This window comes from Nyctereutes procyonoides, unplaced genomic scaffold, assembly GCF_905146905.1.
Source record: "Nyctereutes procyonoides isolate TBG_1078 unplaced genomic scaffold, NYPRO_anot_genome, whole genome shotgun sequence".
NCBI lineage: Eukaryota > Metazoa > Chordata > Mammalia > Carnivora > Canidae > Nyctereutes > Nyctereutes procyonoides.
The window spans coordinates 12448803-12463570 of NW_026575134.1; the positions used below are offsets into that span (position 1 = coordinate 12448803).

The following is a 14768-nucleotide window of genomic DNA, read 5'->3' on the forward strand; positions in this document are numbered from 1 at the left end:
TTTAAATCCCAGTTCCAACAGATCATAGCTCTGTGACCTTGAGCAAGGAAGCTGCTTAAACCTGGTTTTTTTAAGGTTCTTTTTTCTCATCCATACATAGAGACAGTAATATTGACTTGAGCATCGTTATGGAGGGAAAATGAGTTCTAGAAATGACCTCCAGACATGCCTGCCATACAGAAAGTGTTCAGCAAGTTGAAGCAGCTGCTGGTCTTGATGTTGCCACCAGTGTGGCCTGGGCCTGTACCTCAGAGTGGAGGGGATGAGAGTAGCTCTTCTGCTACTAAGGTGTGGTCAGCTGAGCAGAGGCAGGCCTGATTCTTGCTGATAGTTCCAGCTGAGGATGACCCTATTTGGAACCAGGGCCCCATAGAACCACCCAGCGTGAAACTTGGAAGAGTAAATTGGAAAACATCCAGGCAATATTGCCAGAAAAGTGCTTTTTCCCCACTTAAATTAATTTTACATGTAGCCCAGACCATCTCTGGTCTGTAATTTACTCATTTATTATAAAGCAAATATTTATGGCACCTCCAGCCCCGTGCCTTTTCTGGGCGAGCTGTGAAGCCTGCGCCCCCTGCTCTCAAAATCCAGTTGTGGGGAATGTCCACATGGGCTCCATGACAGATTGCTCATGGAGTCCTAAGAGGACTCATGGTTGGCTCCTTTGTAGGTGAAATTTGTGGGACTTGGGTAACGCCCCGCCATGACAATTCTCTTGTCTTTCGTTGCTAAACGGCATCAGAAAATCTATTTCTGTATTCGAGAGGCATCCATTTTGACTGATGATGCTTGTGATTGACTTTGTGTTCAAGGGAACAACTGAAGTCTCTTTAGTTGTCCCTATGGTTGGGACCTCGGGGCCTTACTTCAAAAGGGATTTTTGCCTCACACCAAAAGTCCATCATACAGGGCTCGGTTGTTTTTAACTGTGCTAGGAGAGAGTGGAGGGCACACATTTGCTCTTCTGAGGGCTTCCACAAAGATCGGTTCAAGGGCTTCTAAATACTCCAGCTGTTCTTCGGCTTTTGTCATCTGGCCTCTCGTCAATAGGCGCTTGTGCTCGTTCTGTGCAGGAGCATTTGTGCAGGAGGAAATGTTGGCATTCATAAATTCCATTCAGCTAAGTAGTACCACGGGTTTCTCTGTTTAGTTTTTGATTTTACAAAGAGCCTAAGTTTAATGCATGGACTCACAGACTTTCCCTTTCAACCCACAGCCATTTCTATAGTCTTCATTGTAAGCGATGCATGTATTGTAAGTAGTGAAGATTGTATTTGGGCTTTGAAAGTCTCTGATGCATGGGGCCAACACCCTGTAGTCCTGGGTTGGAAATGAGAATGCATCAGCACAAATGAAAGTAAAGCTCAGGAGTAATTTTAGGCTACATAGGACAGGGGAGGACTGAGGGACGAATGAGTCTTTTGGGGTCCACTTCAACAAGAGCAACTTAGTCACTGATGGAAACACTGGTGGAGAAGGATGAACAGTTAGCCCTTGAGTTATCCCGTGACTGTAGACGCTAAATGGTAGCCCAGTTTCTATGATAAGCATACATCTATAGACCCAGGAGGGAGAAGAAAAGATAAGAGAAATTGATCTACAAGTAACTTAATATTTAGGAAAAAAAACAACTTGCCCCAACCTCCTAATACCGGGCTCCTTTATCGTTATGTCATACTACAGACATCAAAATAGAACAAAAAATGGGGGGACTCTGATGTCATGTAAAAATGTGGTGGAGATCTTCTGTCCCTAGGTAGGGGTTATTCCATAGTGTTATTATTTTTTTTAAAGATTTTATTTATTCATGAGGGACGCAGAGAGAGAGGCAGAGACATAGGCAGAGAGACAAGCAGGCTCCTTGCAGTGAGCCCGATGTGGGACTCGATCCCAGGACCCCAGGATCATGCCCTGAGCAGAAGGCAGATGCTCAACCACTGAGCCACCCAGGTGCCCCCCCCCCATAGTGTTAAATCTGTTTTAGCAACGTGGATTTCATCTATGTGGTGGGAAATTTCAGATAGTATTTTTTTCTCCAAAAATTAACACAAAAATGTTTCATCCTAACTATCTTATAATAATGAAGAGAATTGGAGTGTGTTGATAAACCCTCTCCTACCTGAATGGAATCCTCTGCTTTTGGGGCCGACGCTGGTTGCTGTGGGCACCTGATGGCATTGCAATAGTTCAGATCACTGTGGGCCGATGGGTTTTGGCAGTCCTGCAGCTGCGTTCTTCATTTTCTCTGCTTTTACGCTTTTTCCTGAAACAGCCCAATGTTCTTTTTACACTGGTGAGGAGATCATAACCCTCCTTTCTTCCAGAGGCTGTCACGTTATGTTAAGCATTACTGGTATGGTCGTCTAGATCATGCAAGGGGGTAACGTCTAACTTACGTTTTTATTTGTTGTGCCTTTCTATAAAGAGAAGAGAGGCTATATAATTGCAAAAGAAGCCCTGCTCGTTTGCTCAGACTTTTCGTCTTCTTGGTGACCTTCGTAGATCTCTTAAAAATCACCAACTTGAGAATCAAGTTTGTGAAGCTACACACTTTGGGAGATAACCTTCTGGATTCCAGGATGGAAATCAGAGAGAAGTATTACTACGCAGTTTATGACATGGTGGTTCGAGGAAATTGCTTCTGCTACGGACATGCCAGCGAATGCGCCCCTGTGGAGGGATTCAGTGAAGAAGTAGAAGGAATGGTAAGCAAGCACTCGGGGGGCTTTCTCCTTTAGATGGATGATTCCAAAAAGCAATTTGAAGCTAGTTTTACCTTAAACCTTCCACAGTTTCGAGGGTTTTATTTTTCCAGACTGACTTTTAGCTCTTTGCATCATACTGGTGGTTGATGGCTGGTTTTCTCTTTGCTAACTTCCTTGGAGTATGAGAAGAATATAAGGGCTGCTCGTGTCAGAGACAATGAATTAATTTTTGGAAATTGTTGCAGCCAGTTGCTGCTACCATAGATTTTTTTTTTTTTTTTTTTTGGTCAATAAAGATTAAAAAGTTTTCTAAATAGCCATCATGTCTTCCTTTCCATTAGGGGAGATTAGACATCACAAGCATTCCCTTCTTTATGCTACGAGGCATAAAGTGACCAGCCCAGCCCGGAGAACCAGGACATTTGAACCTGGAACCATGGGATATGATTTAGGAATCCAATGGGCTTTGTTTCTTTATGTGTTTTTTCTAGTTTCATTCTTTTCCCACTTTTAGGCTGTGTTATCAATTCATGTACTTCTAAAAATTGGGGATTGGGGTGATTTGCCAAATGGATAAAGTTAGGGTATTTAGCCAACTTTCTAAGTGAACTGGTAATTATTATAGATCTGTAGGATTTTAGAGCCAAACGGGATTTATTCAACCAACTGTCCTTGTGAGAAGGGCCCGAAGTGGCTGATGGAAATTCAAATGGAGCTCTCTGGACTCTGCTCGTGGGTTCTTTCCATTATTAGCCACTAGGCCTCCCTTGATGAAGAGTGTGTCTTCATTCCTTGCTATTTGCTCTTTCAAAGATTGTTACTCCTCATCTAAGAGGGTCCAGGACTGAGTGCATTCAACTGTCTGAACTGCTTTCCATTTGCTCCAGTTAGAACACTTGCCATGGATAAAGTTGTGTTTTTAGCAGAGCCTAAAGGGAGGACATGTCCTTGTAATCTTGTTGCTACATCTTTCAGAGACTGTTAGGTAGATAATGTTTATTTTTCAGCAGAACAAATCTGGCGTGTAGCTAATGTCCTGTAGCCCTGTCGCTGTCACAGCTCTCATGGAACATTATGTTGTTGATTCAGACCGTGTGGAGTCCTATGGTGTGTGCTTTGCAAGTGTCTCTCTATTCTCTGTAAAACTAGCTTGCAAGGGGACGATCTTACTCCTTTGCTCACTGCACTCCTGTCAAGGTGAGTCCAGGACAGACCTGTCTGTCCTGTTCCTGAATTCCATTCTATAGAAACTAGTGTTAAGGTGAGGTGCCCAGGTACACGCATATTTGGGAGACTGAAAGAATTTATCTTTTACCTGCCTCTGGGGCTTAGGTGTATCTTGCCTGAGACGCAGTGCAGAAGAGCACCTCCTGGGCCCTTCATAAAGCAAAATAATTTTTTTTCCCTGAGATTTTATATTTCCTTTCTTAAAAAAAAAGTAAATGCAAACATAGTAAATGATTAATATTTTGAATCCCACTTTGGTTGGAGAAACAATGGAGTGCTCTGCCTGGGGACAAAAAACAAAAGAAGCAAACAACCCATTCTTTTAGGTGGCGTGGTGGTAAAACTTGCAGTGATGGGAGTTGGTTTCCAGGTGGTGTGTGTATATTTAATTCTGCATTAGAGCTTTTGCTGATTTCTCTTAAAATAGGTTTCTTTGGGGCATAAAGGTTTTTTTTTTTTTTTTTTTTTAACTCTTAAGTAACTGGTTCTTTTGGTTTTTAATTCTTAACTGGCTGATTTTGTTCATCTGGGTTTCTTTTCATTGATACTTTCATAAAATATGTATTGAGCAGCTGTCCTATAATAGGAACCATTCCCAGGGATGGGAGTTGGAACCATCAAACAGGCAGAGCTCACTGCTGAGAGGGACAAAATAAAGACAAATCCTCATTGTGGTGAGCTGGAGATGAGGATCCACATGCAAAGGGGTTTGCATCTCCCACTGATTATGGAGAAAGTCTGGCCAGCAGCATCTCTCTCACTTTGCTCCCTCCTCTTTTTCTGACTTTCAAGGTTCATGGACACTGCATGTGTAGGCATAATACCAAGGGCTTAAACTGTGAGCAGTGCATGGATTTCTACCACGATTTACCTTGGAGACCCGCCGAGGGTCGAAACAGCAACGCCTGTAAAAGTAAGTCTCCAACAGAGGGACGTTTTGAATCCGTTCGGATTCTGGTATCCATTTGCTGATTGCAAACATGAGTCTGCAAAAGGAAGAAAAGTTACTACCTTGCTGCCAGCTTCGCCCGGGTACTCTTAGGAAACCAATATCCACTCGGTTTAACGAGAGCGTTAGTATGCAGAACAGCAGCCATGTGTTCGGCACATTTGGTAGAAGGCGGAAATGTGTCCCTGACGTCGTACCTGTCTTGAAGGCAACATGATGGTGAGAGAAAAATGAAAGAAAACTGTGGCATGATAGACCATTAAGGCCTGAGAAATATGGAGCAAGAGTTTTTGGCCTTGTTTCTGCCCAGCCTGGCTAAAGCCCTTGGCATGCTTCCAGCCAGCCAGCCCCAGGGTATTCTCTGGGCAGAGGTGCAGTTTGAAACTGTCCCCTGCCATCCCCAGCCCCCCCTCTCCCCACAGTGATTCTGATTTACCCTCCTCCCCTCTGGGCAGCAGCATGCCTGCCCCTTCCCCCACTGAGGACTGTTCTAAAAGTTCAGAAACCAGTGAGGGCTGGTGTGATCAAGGATTGTTTGTAAGTACCACCCAGCAGCCTTTGATGATAGCTAAGATTGCTTAGGTAAGAAGAAAGGGGTGGGAGGAGGCAGGAGGGAAAGAGGGTGGGTAAAGGGGAAGGAGTTCAGATAAGGAGAACTGCACAGAGCATAAGGCCCCAAGGATGGTCTCATGACCAACACAGAGTCTACAGTGGGAAATGATTCCAAGGTTTATTTATTTAATTTTGTAAAAGATTTTATTCATTCATGAGAGACACAGAAAGAGAGGCAGAGACACAGGCCGAGGGAAAAGCACTCCCTAAGGGGAGCCGGATGCAGGACTCAATTCCAGGACCCCCCAGGGTCATGCCCTGAGTCAAAGGCAGACGCTCAGCCACTGGGCCACCCAGGCATCCCTGATTCCAAGGTTTAATTCAACCAGAGTGTCAAGGACAGTTCTCTGCTAGGCACCAAGGATGCGTCAATGGATACGACCCAGCCCCATTCTATGGGAGGTTGTGTTGTAGGTGGAGACAGAGGAGGCCAGATTGCAGAGCCCCCGGGGGGGGGGGGGGGCTGAGCCATTTTGAGAAGACAAGAGCCCACGTGTGTCGCTGAGCAGAGAGCGAGATGATATTAAAGCCAAATTGACCACGGGGACTGCCCGGTGGTCAGAGTACGCCCAGAAGGCTGCCAGATGGCTGTTCAGCAGACCTTAATTCTCACTCAAGAGCCCAGTCGAGTGTGCTGGTGGGAATGGAGGGGAAGAGGATCAGGCCTTCACACCATGTTCCTTTAAGCTGGCAGCCCAAACAGGCTTTCCTAGGATGTGTCACCTAGGAGATTCTCTGGAGCGACACGTTCTGGTCCTACCCCTAGGAACCCAGAGGCATCTTCCACATGGTGGCAGCCTTCTGTTGATAAGCTACCAAGGGGGCTTTCCCCAGAGGTTTCCTACTTTTTACTCCTTAGCCCATTCTCTTCCAAATAGGACAGATTAGTGGTTCATAAAGCTCACGCTTTGAAGGTCTCCAAAATGATGTCAGGTAGATGTGTCCTTTTTCATGGGCGCCTAATTGTTAGTTGCTATTTTGCCTGAACTTCATCCCTAGTTTCCAGAATGAGCTTCTTCCTAGCAACCCCATCCTCTATTAGTAAGTAGATTTCAAAGGCTCTTCTTGACGTTGGTCTTGTCACGCAGAGTGTAACTGCAATGAACATTCAAGCTCGTGCCACTTCGACATGGCGGTGTACTTGGCCACTGGAAACGTCACTGGAGGGGTGTGTGATGACTGTCAGCATAACACGATGGGACGCAACTGTGAGCAGTGCAAGCCGTTTTACTTCCAGCATCCGGAGAGAGATGTCCGAGACCCTAACCTCTGTGAACGTACGTGGGGAGATGTCATGACGTAGGGCCTATTTGAGTAGTCAGATGGTCACCATCTTTCTCTTGGGACTCCCGAGCATCAGCTTTATTTATTTTTTAAAAGATTTTATTTATTTATTTGAGAGAGAGTGAGAGAGAAAGAAAGAGCACACAAGTAGGGAGGAGGGGCAGAGGGAGAGGGAGAAGCAGACCCCCGCTGAGCAGGGAGCTCAATGTGGGTCTCGATCCCAGAACCCTGGGATCATGACCTGAGCCGAAGGCAGACACTTAACCGACTGAGCCACCCAGGTGCCCTACTCAGCTTTTTTTTTTTAATTTTTTTTTAATAAATTAATTTTTATTGGTGTTCAATTCACCAACATACAGAATAACACCCAGTGCTCATCCTGTCCTACTCAGCTTTAAGTGCTGTGTAGGATGCTGGAAGAAGAAGTAGGACCTGGCAGTCCTGTCGTCTTTTGTCTATTTCTGGGACATGTGGGTGAAGGGGACATATGTGTTTATACAAACACACACATTGTTACCTGGTCCTTTTTTTTTTTTTTTTGGTTCTTCTTAGGGTGTACCTGTGACCCAGCTGGATCTCAGAATGAGGGAGTCTGTGACGGTCACACTGATTTTTCCACCGGCCTCATTGCTGGTCAGTGCCGGTGTAAATTACACGTGGAAGGGGAACATTGTGAAATTTGCAAAGAAGGCTTCTACGGTTTAAGTGCTGAGGATCCATTCGGTTGTCGATGTGAGTACACCCGTGAAAGTGTTGGGGAGTTCTCGTGTTCGCAGTTCCCAGTGTAGTCTGCACTTCTAAATCCGGACTCCCCCTTGCACTCACTTGTCTTGTGTTTCTTTACTTCATTTTATCTTTAATGAAGCTTGTGCTTGCAATCCTCTGGGAACCATCCCTGGTGGGAGTCCTTGTGATTCTGAGACCGGTTACTGCTACTGTAAGCGTCTGGTGACAGGACAGCATTGTGACCAGTGTCTGGTAAGTGGATCCTAATTACCCAGGAAGGGTGGTTTGTGAATGGGACACGTTGAGTATTGTAGAGTCTACGGTCACCCTTATGTGTAAATGTTAAAAGGCGCAAACGACTCACAAAAGAATTACTAATGAATACTTTCGGCAAGATGTTCGCCATCGCTGTTAGAATTGTCAAATAAAACCACAGCAAAATACCATTTTTATAGACAAAATCAACACATTTTTAAAAATGGGGCTGGCTATTAGGACATAAAGAGGGACTGGTCTTCTAAGCTGCCGATGGAAATGCACATTGGCTCATACTTGGCAAAAAAAAGCATTTTGGAAGTATGTTATCAGTAGCCTGTAGAAATGCGCATACCCTTTGACCCAGTAATCCCACTTCTGGGAATCTTTCCTAATGAAATGAGCAGAAAATTGGACAAAGATGTATTCAGCAGAAGATTCATTGCATCTCGTACTAATCATAGCCAAAAAACTTGGAAGCAACGGTGGGGAAAATAGTTAAGTAAATTTGGGGGCTTCTGCATGGTGTGGTATTTGGTTGCCGTTGAAAACGACAATAACGTGAGGAAATGCTTATGCCGGTATAAAAAAAAATAAAACCACAGGATGTGAGTAGTATCTTGATTGTGTAGGAAAAAATTTCATCAAGAAGAACAAAATCTGGAAGGAAATACACCAAAAAGTTCACTGTAGTGATCCTGGGTAGAGTAATCACAAGAGTAATTTTTAAAATTACCCTGTATCTTTTATAACATTCTTGTGATTTCCTTTATAATTTGTGAGAGGGGGGTCCACTGATCCAAATTGTGTTTCTATTATGACCTGTAAATATGAATATTTGCATATATCCAGAGAGAGTCCTAACATAAATTTCTGGAAGTCTGATTTAAATCAGCACGCCTTGGGATACCTGCGTGGCTCAGCGGCTGAGCGCCTGCCTTCGGCTCAAGGCGTGATCCTGGAGTCCTGGGTTCGAGTCCCACACTGGGCTCCCCGCAGGGAGCCTGCTTCTCCCTCTGCATGTGTCTCTGCCCCTCTCTCTCTCTCTCTCTCTCTCTCTCTGTCTCTCTGTCTCTCTGTCTCTCTGTCTCTCATGAATAAATAAAATCTTAAAAAATCAATTAGTCAATCAGCACCCCTCATTTTATCTGCTCCTGAGTAAATACAAGTTTGTCGAAGTACAGAGCCCTCCTCTCCCCTATATAGCTTCTGTCCTATTTCTTTTTATTTCCACCTCCAGTGCTGTCATGATTCAGTGATCTGCTCGCCTTTCACTTGTGAAAATGCTTGCTTTATGCTGTTTAGACATAAATAAATCCTTTGAAGTGCTTTGCCTATGGAGTGTCTGACAGGCTGAACTCAGGGAACATTTAAAGGCCTGCCAAATATTTGCCAAAACTCTCTTACTGCCACAGTACTTCTAATGAAGAAAATTGGCATCTTAGCTGCTGGCTCCTATTAACTTTTGGACAAAGGCTATTTGCCTGGAAGAGAAGCTCCTCTGATTTGGCCTTGGGTGATTAGGACCCCCTGTGACCTGCCGCCTGGGTTTTCGTTCAGAGTACTCGTACTCGTTCCCCTTGTTGGCTTTCTGCTTGCACAGTACATAAGCACGTTCCTTCGGTGGAACAAGCAAGACACGCTGTAACTTGTTTCTTGTTGAGACTATTGTGTCATGACAGGAACCCACCTTTAAATGTGAAATCTTTTGTTCTGCAGCCAGAGCACTGGGGCTTAAGCAATGATTTGGATGGATGTCGACCTTGTGACTGTGACCTTGGAGGAGCCTTGAACAACAGGTGAGTGAAGCCACACTTACACTCTTGTGCTCAGTCCCCAAGGAGAGCCCTCCTGACCTCCAGGAGAAACAGGACACCCAGTGTCTCTGAAGAAGAGGCGCTGAGTACATTCATCTTTAGCTCACCTGTGGTCTTAATGTTTTCAAAGACTGAGTCATTCCAAGAGTTCGCTTTGAAGACTCCCAACTGTGTTTATGTTTCTTGGTCTTGGTTTTTAAAAGTGCTGCTGTTGTTTTGTACTTTATGGTATTTTTTAGATTATGGAAACAGTGTATGCCCATTAAAAAAAAATCCAGCAGTTAAGACAGGTTCCCTGCCCTTTCTCCCACCCAGAATCCACTGGTAACAAGTACCACCATTAGCAATTTCTCATATTCTAGGAATTAATAATAACACTTAGAATACCTATCAAAACTTATAATTTCTTTCTTCTCGTTTTTACTTTTTTTAAAGATTTTTATTTATTCATTCATGAGAGACACAGAGAGGGAGGCAGAGACACAGGCAGAGGGAGAAGCAGGCTCCCTGTGGGGAGCCTGATGCAGGGCTCAGTCCCAGGACCCTGGGGTCACAGCCTGAGCTGAAGGCAGATGCTCAACCACTGAGCCACCCAGGTGTCCCATCCTCTCATCCTCTCATTTCTTTTTAAGTAACAGGTTTAAAAAAAAAAAAAAGCCTAACGAGTACACACATGAAAAAGCCTATGATTTCCCATTTAGCTTTATTGACAGTTTTTGAAAATCAGAGTAATCCATGTATGCACACTGTTCTGCAAGCTTGCTTATTATCTGGAACTCTTTCTTCATTTCAACATGTATTCATGTGTTTCTTTCTTTTTCATAGCATGTATCCATCTACCTCTTTTTTTGGGTGGGGGAGGAAGATTTCATCATATAGAAGTGCCACCATTTATTTCTAGTTTTTTGGGTAGATGAGGCTCCCAAGATGGAACTGCTAAGTCAAAGCACATATGCACTTTTTTTTTTATAGAGATCGCCAGATTATTCTCCAGACAGATTAATGCTAGTTTATTTTCCTACCACTTGGTTACAAAAGCACCTTTCTCTCTCTCCCACCAGCACTTAGTATCCTCATTTTATCTTTTACCAATCTAAAAGATGGAAAATGAGGGGCACCTGGCTCAGTCAGTAGAGCGTGTGACTCTTGACTTCGGGGTCATGAGTTTGAGCCCCACGTTGAGTGTGGGGTCTACTTATAAAAATAATAAATTACTTTAAAAAATGAAATAAAAGATGGAAAACGAACTCCCATTTCTATTTGTGTTAAGAATCTTTTCATTTTCTTCCTTTTTTTTTTCAACTTCCAAGTTTATTTAATGAAACTGCACAAAATCGTGTTTAATTATTGAAACCGGTTGGCATTCCCTGAATAGATGAGACGTGAGGCTGTACCACAGACCGATCATGGTACACGTTTGGCAAGAGGTTAGATTAGTGGGAGTTAAATTAGCCACCTTGGAGTCCAAGAGAATTTCACTCTCTGTTTGTAACCGGGTCAGACTGAGAACATCTGGTAGAGACCGTCTAAGTGGCTGCTGAGGCAATAGGCAGATGTTTCCTTGTGGCCTGACTCTCCCCTGAGACAGCAAACTGAATCCAACAAGCAAGTTCCATGTACTAAAAAAGAGCTGACTCTCACAAGGTTCTTTCCCAACACCACAGTAGTCTGCTGGGAAGGAACGGGATTGGAGGCAGCAAGAACATGTTCTCTTTGGCCTCCGGATTGGGGTTTTTATTCCAGATGTCACAGTATCTCAGTACAGCGTGTAGCCTCTGGAACTCCAGGGTGAATTTCTGTTCTTAGAAAACCCCTCCAGAGGGGAGGAAGCAAGGACAGTTCCATAAAAGCAGGGAAGACAGGCTGCTAGTCAGCTTCTGGAATCGCTTCTCCAACTTTCCTTTGTGAATCCCAGAACACCTGCTGCTTCCTTTGGTAATCGCTTGCTCAATGCAGAGCCGTCCTCCTTCCTAAAATCCTTGATTAGGTGAGAGTGCATACACGGTTCTCCAAATGACCTCATAAACTCAGGAGTGTCCTATGGGCCTCTACCCTAAATGGTTTCTGCTACTCACCCTCCCTATGTCCGTTTCCCTATTCCACACATGCTTCCTGTCTTTAAATCCACCCACACAGAGCCCCTGACCTATCCCTCATTTCTCCTGCAGGAATCTATAGAAATCAGGGTGTGCTAAGTAAGTTTGGGAAGTGAAAAGTTGTAGTGAAAATTTTAAAGCAGATAATTTGATCTTCCTAGCAAGATTGAGGAGATACCCTATCTCTTGGCATCATTGGTGGGGAAAAAAAAGAACCTTTACAGATTTCTCTACTCCTGTGACTCTGCAGTGTTTGGTAATGATCATTTTCAGTTTTCCTCCATGAGAACCTTCTCTGGGAGTCCCATAGGGTGACAGAGGCTCTAACGAAGGCTTCCAAAGCACCGATTCTACTAGAAGAATGCTTGGTGCATAGTGGGCATTTGGGAGATACTTGCTGAATGATTGATTTGTTGCAACCATGCATAAATATCTTCTATCTGATGTTATTCCTTTGCTCTGCGTTGGGTACATAGTATTGATGGTATGAATGTTGATCAGGTAAAAGAATTTGAGAAATAGAAATATTTACGATGTAAAAAAAAAAAAAAAACAAAACCCAAAACCTGTGCTCCTTCGGACAGGCAAACTCTAGATGTGATCTGAGACATTCCTGAGGTACTTTGGGCCAGGGACAGAATCAAGTGTAAAAAGCGTGCAAAGTGGAAGAAGTTTTAAAGCGTTTTGTGTAATGAGCCGAACGGATTCTTGTAGAATAAAAGCTTAGTAATCCATGTCTATTATGTTGACAGGTAATCTGAATTTTTGAGTATTTTAGAGAAGTAAGCCCTAATTTACATAATATGACTTAAGCCAGGCTAATGAAGCTTTGCCTCGTCAGGAACCTGCTTTAATAAATAAATCAGAGTGGTTGCTAGGGAAATGTACTTGTAAATGCTTGAAAACACTGAAAAACACGAACAACTTTGTAGCATCCTTCAAAATTATTGCATCAATTAAATTTAGAACTTGGGTGTCTGGCTTGAAGCCTACCACCCTTTTGAAGATTTCTGCTGTAGGGACTGAAGTCCCCAGCTTTCCCTGGACATTTCAGCAACACATTCTTTCTGGATCTCTTTTACTACTCATTTAATTCTGCTCTGTATTATCGCTGTTGGTATTTTAAAAGGTCCCTGGACGGGGATTGAGTCTTATTTGTTTTTGTGTCTCTCTTCATACTCGGCTTTGTGGGCCTTCTAGGTGTTCCGTTTATTCTTTGGAAATTTATTAAACTTGGGAACCAGAGCAGAAGTTAATTTGTATTTCTTTTTTTTTTTTTTTAGATTTTCTTTATTCATGACAGACACACAGGGGAGGGGGTGGGGCAGAGACACAGGCAGAGGGAGGCTCCTCCATGCAGGGAGCCCCATGTGGGACTCGATCCTGGGTCTCCAGGTTGCGCCCTGGGCCGAAGGCAGACACCCAACTGCTGAGCCACCCAGGCGTCCCTAATCTGTATTTCTATCACTGTAGTGAATGATAATAGTATCCAACCCGTTGCTAGTTACTATGATGGATGGATTTGTAAAGATTATAGAAGTCATTTAAGAAAGTATCCTAATTGGCTAGAGGCTTGGGAGGGAAGCTACCCTGGACAAAATCAGTGGCGTTGATCAGCGTGGAACCAATTTTTGTTTGTAATCAGAAGTATGGAAGAGATACCAGTGTTGAACAGGGTCGTGGCTCTCATGATCCTTTTTCCCCCTTTTTGGGTGCTAATTTCCTAGTGATAGAGAAAAGATGAAACTATAGGGTATTTTCTCTGCTTATCACTACTTAAAATTTCCCTTCTGATAGAATATTTGTTAAATAAATGGCTAATGTCTGCATTTATGGGAAACCTGTGTATTTAAAAATCTTGGCCTTTACTCGTTGAAGGAAAAAAAAAACAAATAGAGCTTGTATTAGTTTTCTATTGCAGGCATAGTAAGTTACTGCAATTTAGTGGCCTAAAGCGACGCAAGGTTATTATCTTAGAGTCCTATGTGTCAGACACAGCCCGGGTCACTGGAATAAAATCAAGATGTTGGTAGGCCTGTGTTTCTATCTGAAGGCCCTCAGGGAGAATCTGTTTCCTGCCCATTTGTGTCGTCGGCACAATCTACAGAATTTAGTTGCTTTCGGTTGTGGGACAAGGTTCTTGATATCTCCCTGGCTGTCAGCGAGGGGCCGTTCTCAGCTTCCATAGGCTGCCTGCATCCCTTGACTCATAGCTTCCATCATCAAAGCCAACAATGTGAGTCAGACCCTCCTCAAGTCACATCTCTCTGACCCACTTCTCTGTCTGCCTTTTCTACTTTTAAGAAACCATGTGGTTTGATTGAGCAACCGCATCTCAAGATCCTAAATCTCAATCATGTCAGCAAACCCCCTGGTGCCATATGAACATATCCACAGATTTGGGGTTGAGGGTGGGGACATCTTTGGGGGCCATTTTTCTGCCTGCCCCAGGCCCTGACTTACTTTGTCTTATGTCATTAACGTACCTTATTGATCCAGCAAATGGAATCTGTATCTAACTACACGGAAATTTGGTGGTATGGGGGCGGAGGGACATAGAAACCTGTCGAGTACCATTTCTATGTGATAGGATTTTTACTTGAACACAGGGAGGATAATTACATGTCATCTTTTGTCGCACTATGGAGGAGGTAGGATTTAGCTGAGACAGAGGTTTGAGAGGTGTGACGAGGGGCAGGAGGGCCTTCTACAAGGGAGAAGGAAGATGGGCAAAGCCCCAGAGATGGAGTGAGTGCAGCACATGGTCAAGACCTAGTCAGACCGTGACCGGTTCCACTCACATTCCTCCATGACCCTTCTTTGCACCTGTCATTGCTGTCGTCTCTCTGCCTGTCACGATCCTGTCGTCTTCGGAGCATGGCTTTCTATGATCCCCTTAGTCTCCCAACCAAGTGAACAAGTGGCTTCCTCTGTAGCCTGAATACCTTGCTCGTAGCTCTGTTTCACCACTCGCTGCATTTTTGCTTTGTTGGAGTGGTCAGTTGCTCTACTGTTTATCTCCCCGGGTAGGTGGTAAGCTCTTTAGGGCAGGGACTATTTCCCCCCATCATTCTTTTTCCATATCATTTCCGAA

The 14768-nt window shown here is 44.0% G+C and overlaps 1 protein-coding gene across 1 annotated transcript in view; it reads left to right on the forward strand.

Annotated features, from left to right (window-relative positions):
* The window catches only part of LAMB1 (laminin subunit beta 1), a 69952-nt gene that overhangs the window by 14593 nt on the left and 40591 nt on the right, over positions 1–14768 (forward strand). Inside the window, exons 8-13 of the mRNA XM_055301044.1 lie at positions 2506–2708; positions 4728–4848; positions 6585–6773; positions 7333–7512; positions 7646–7758; positions 9481–9560. Of these exons, the coding sequence (XP_055157019.1) occupies positions 2506–2708; positions 4728–4848; positions 6585–6773; positions 7333–7512; positions 7646–7758; positions 9481–9560 (886 nt within the window). The remainder of the gene's footprint in view (positions 1–2505; positions 2709–4727; positions 4849–6584; positions 6774–7332; positions 7513–7645; positions 7759–9480; positions 9561–14768) is intronic.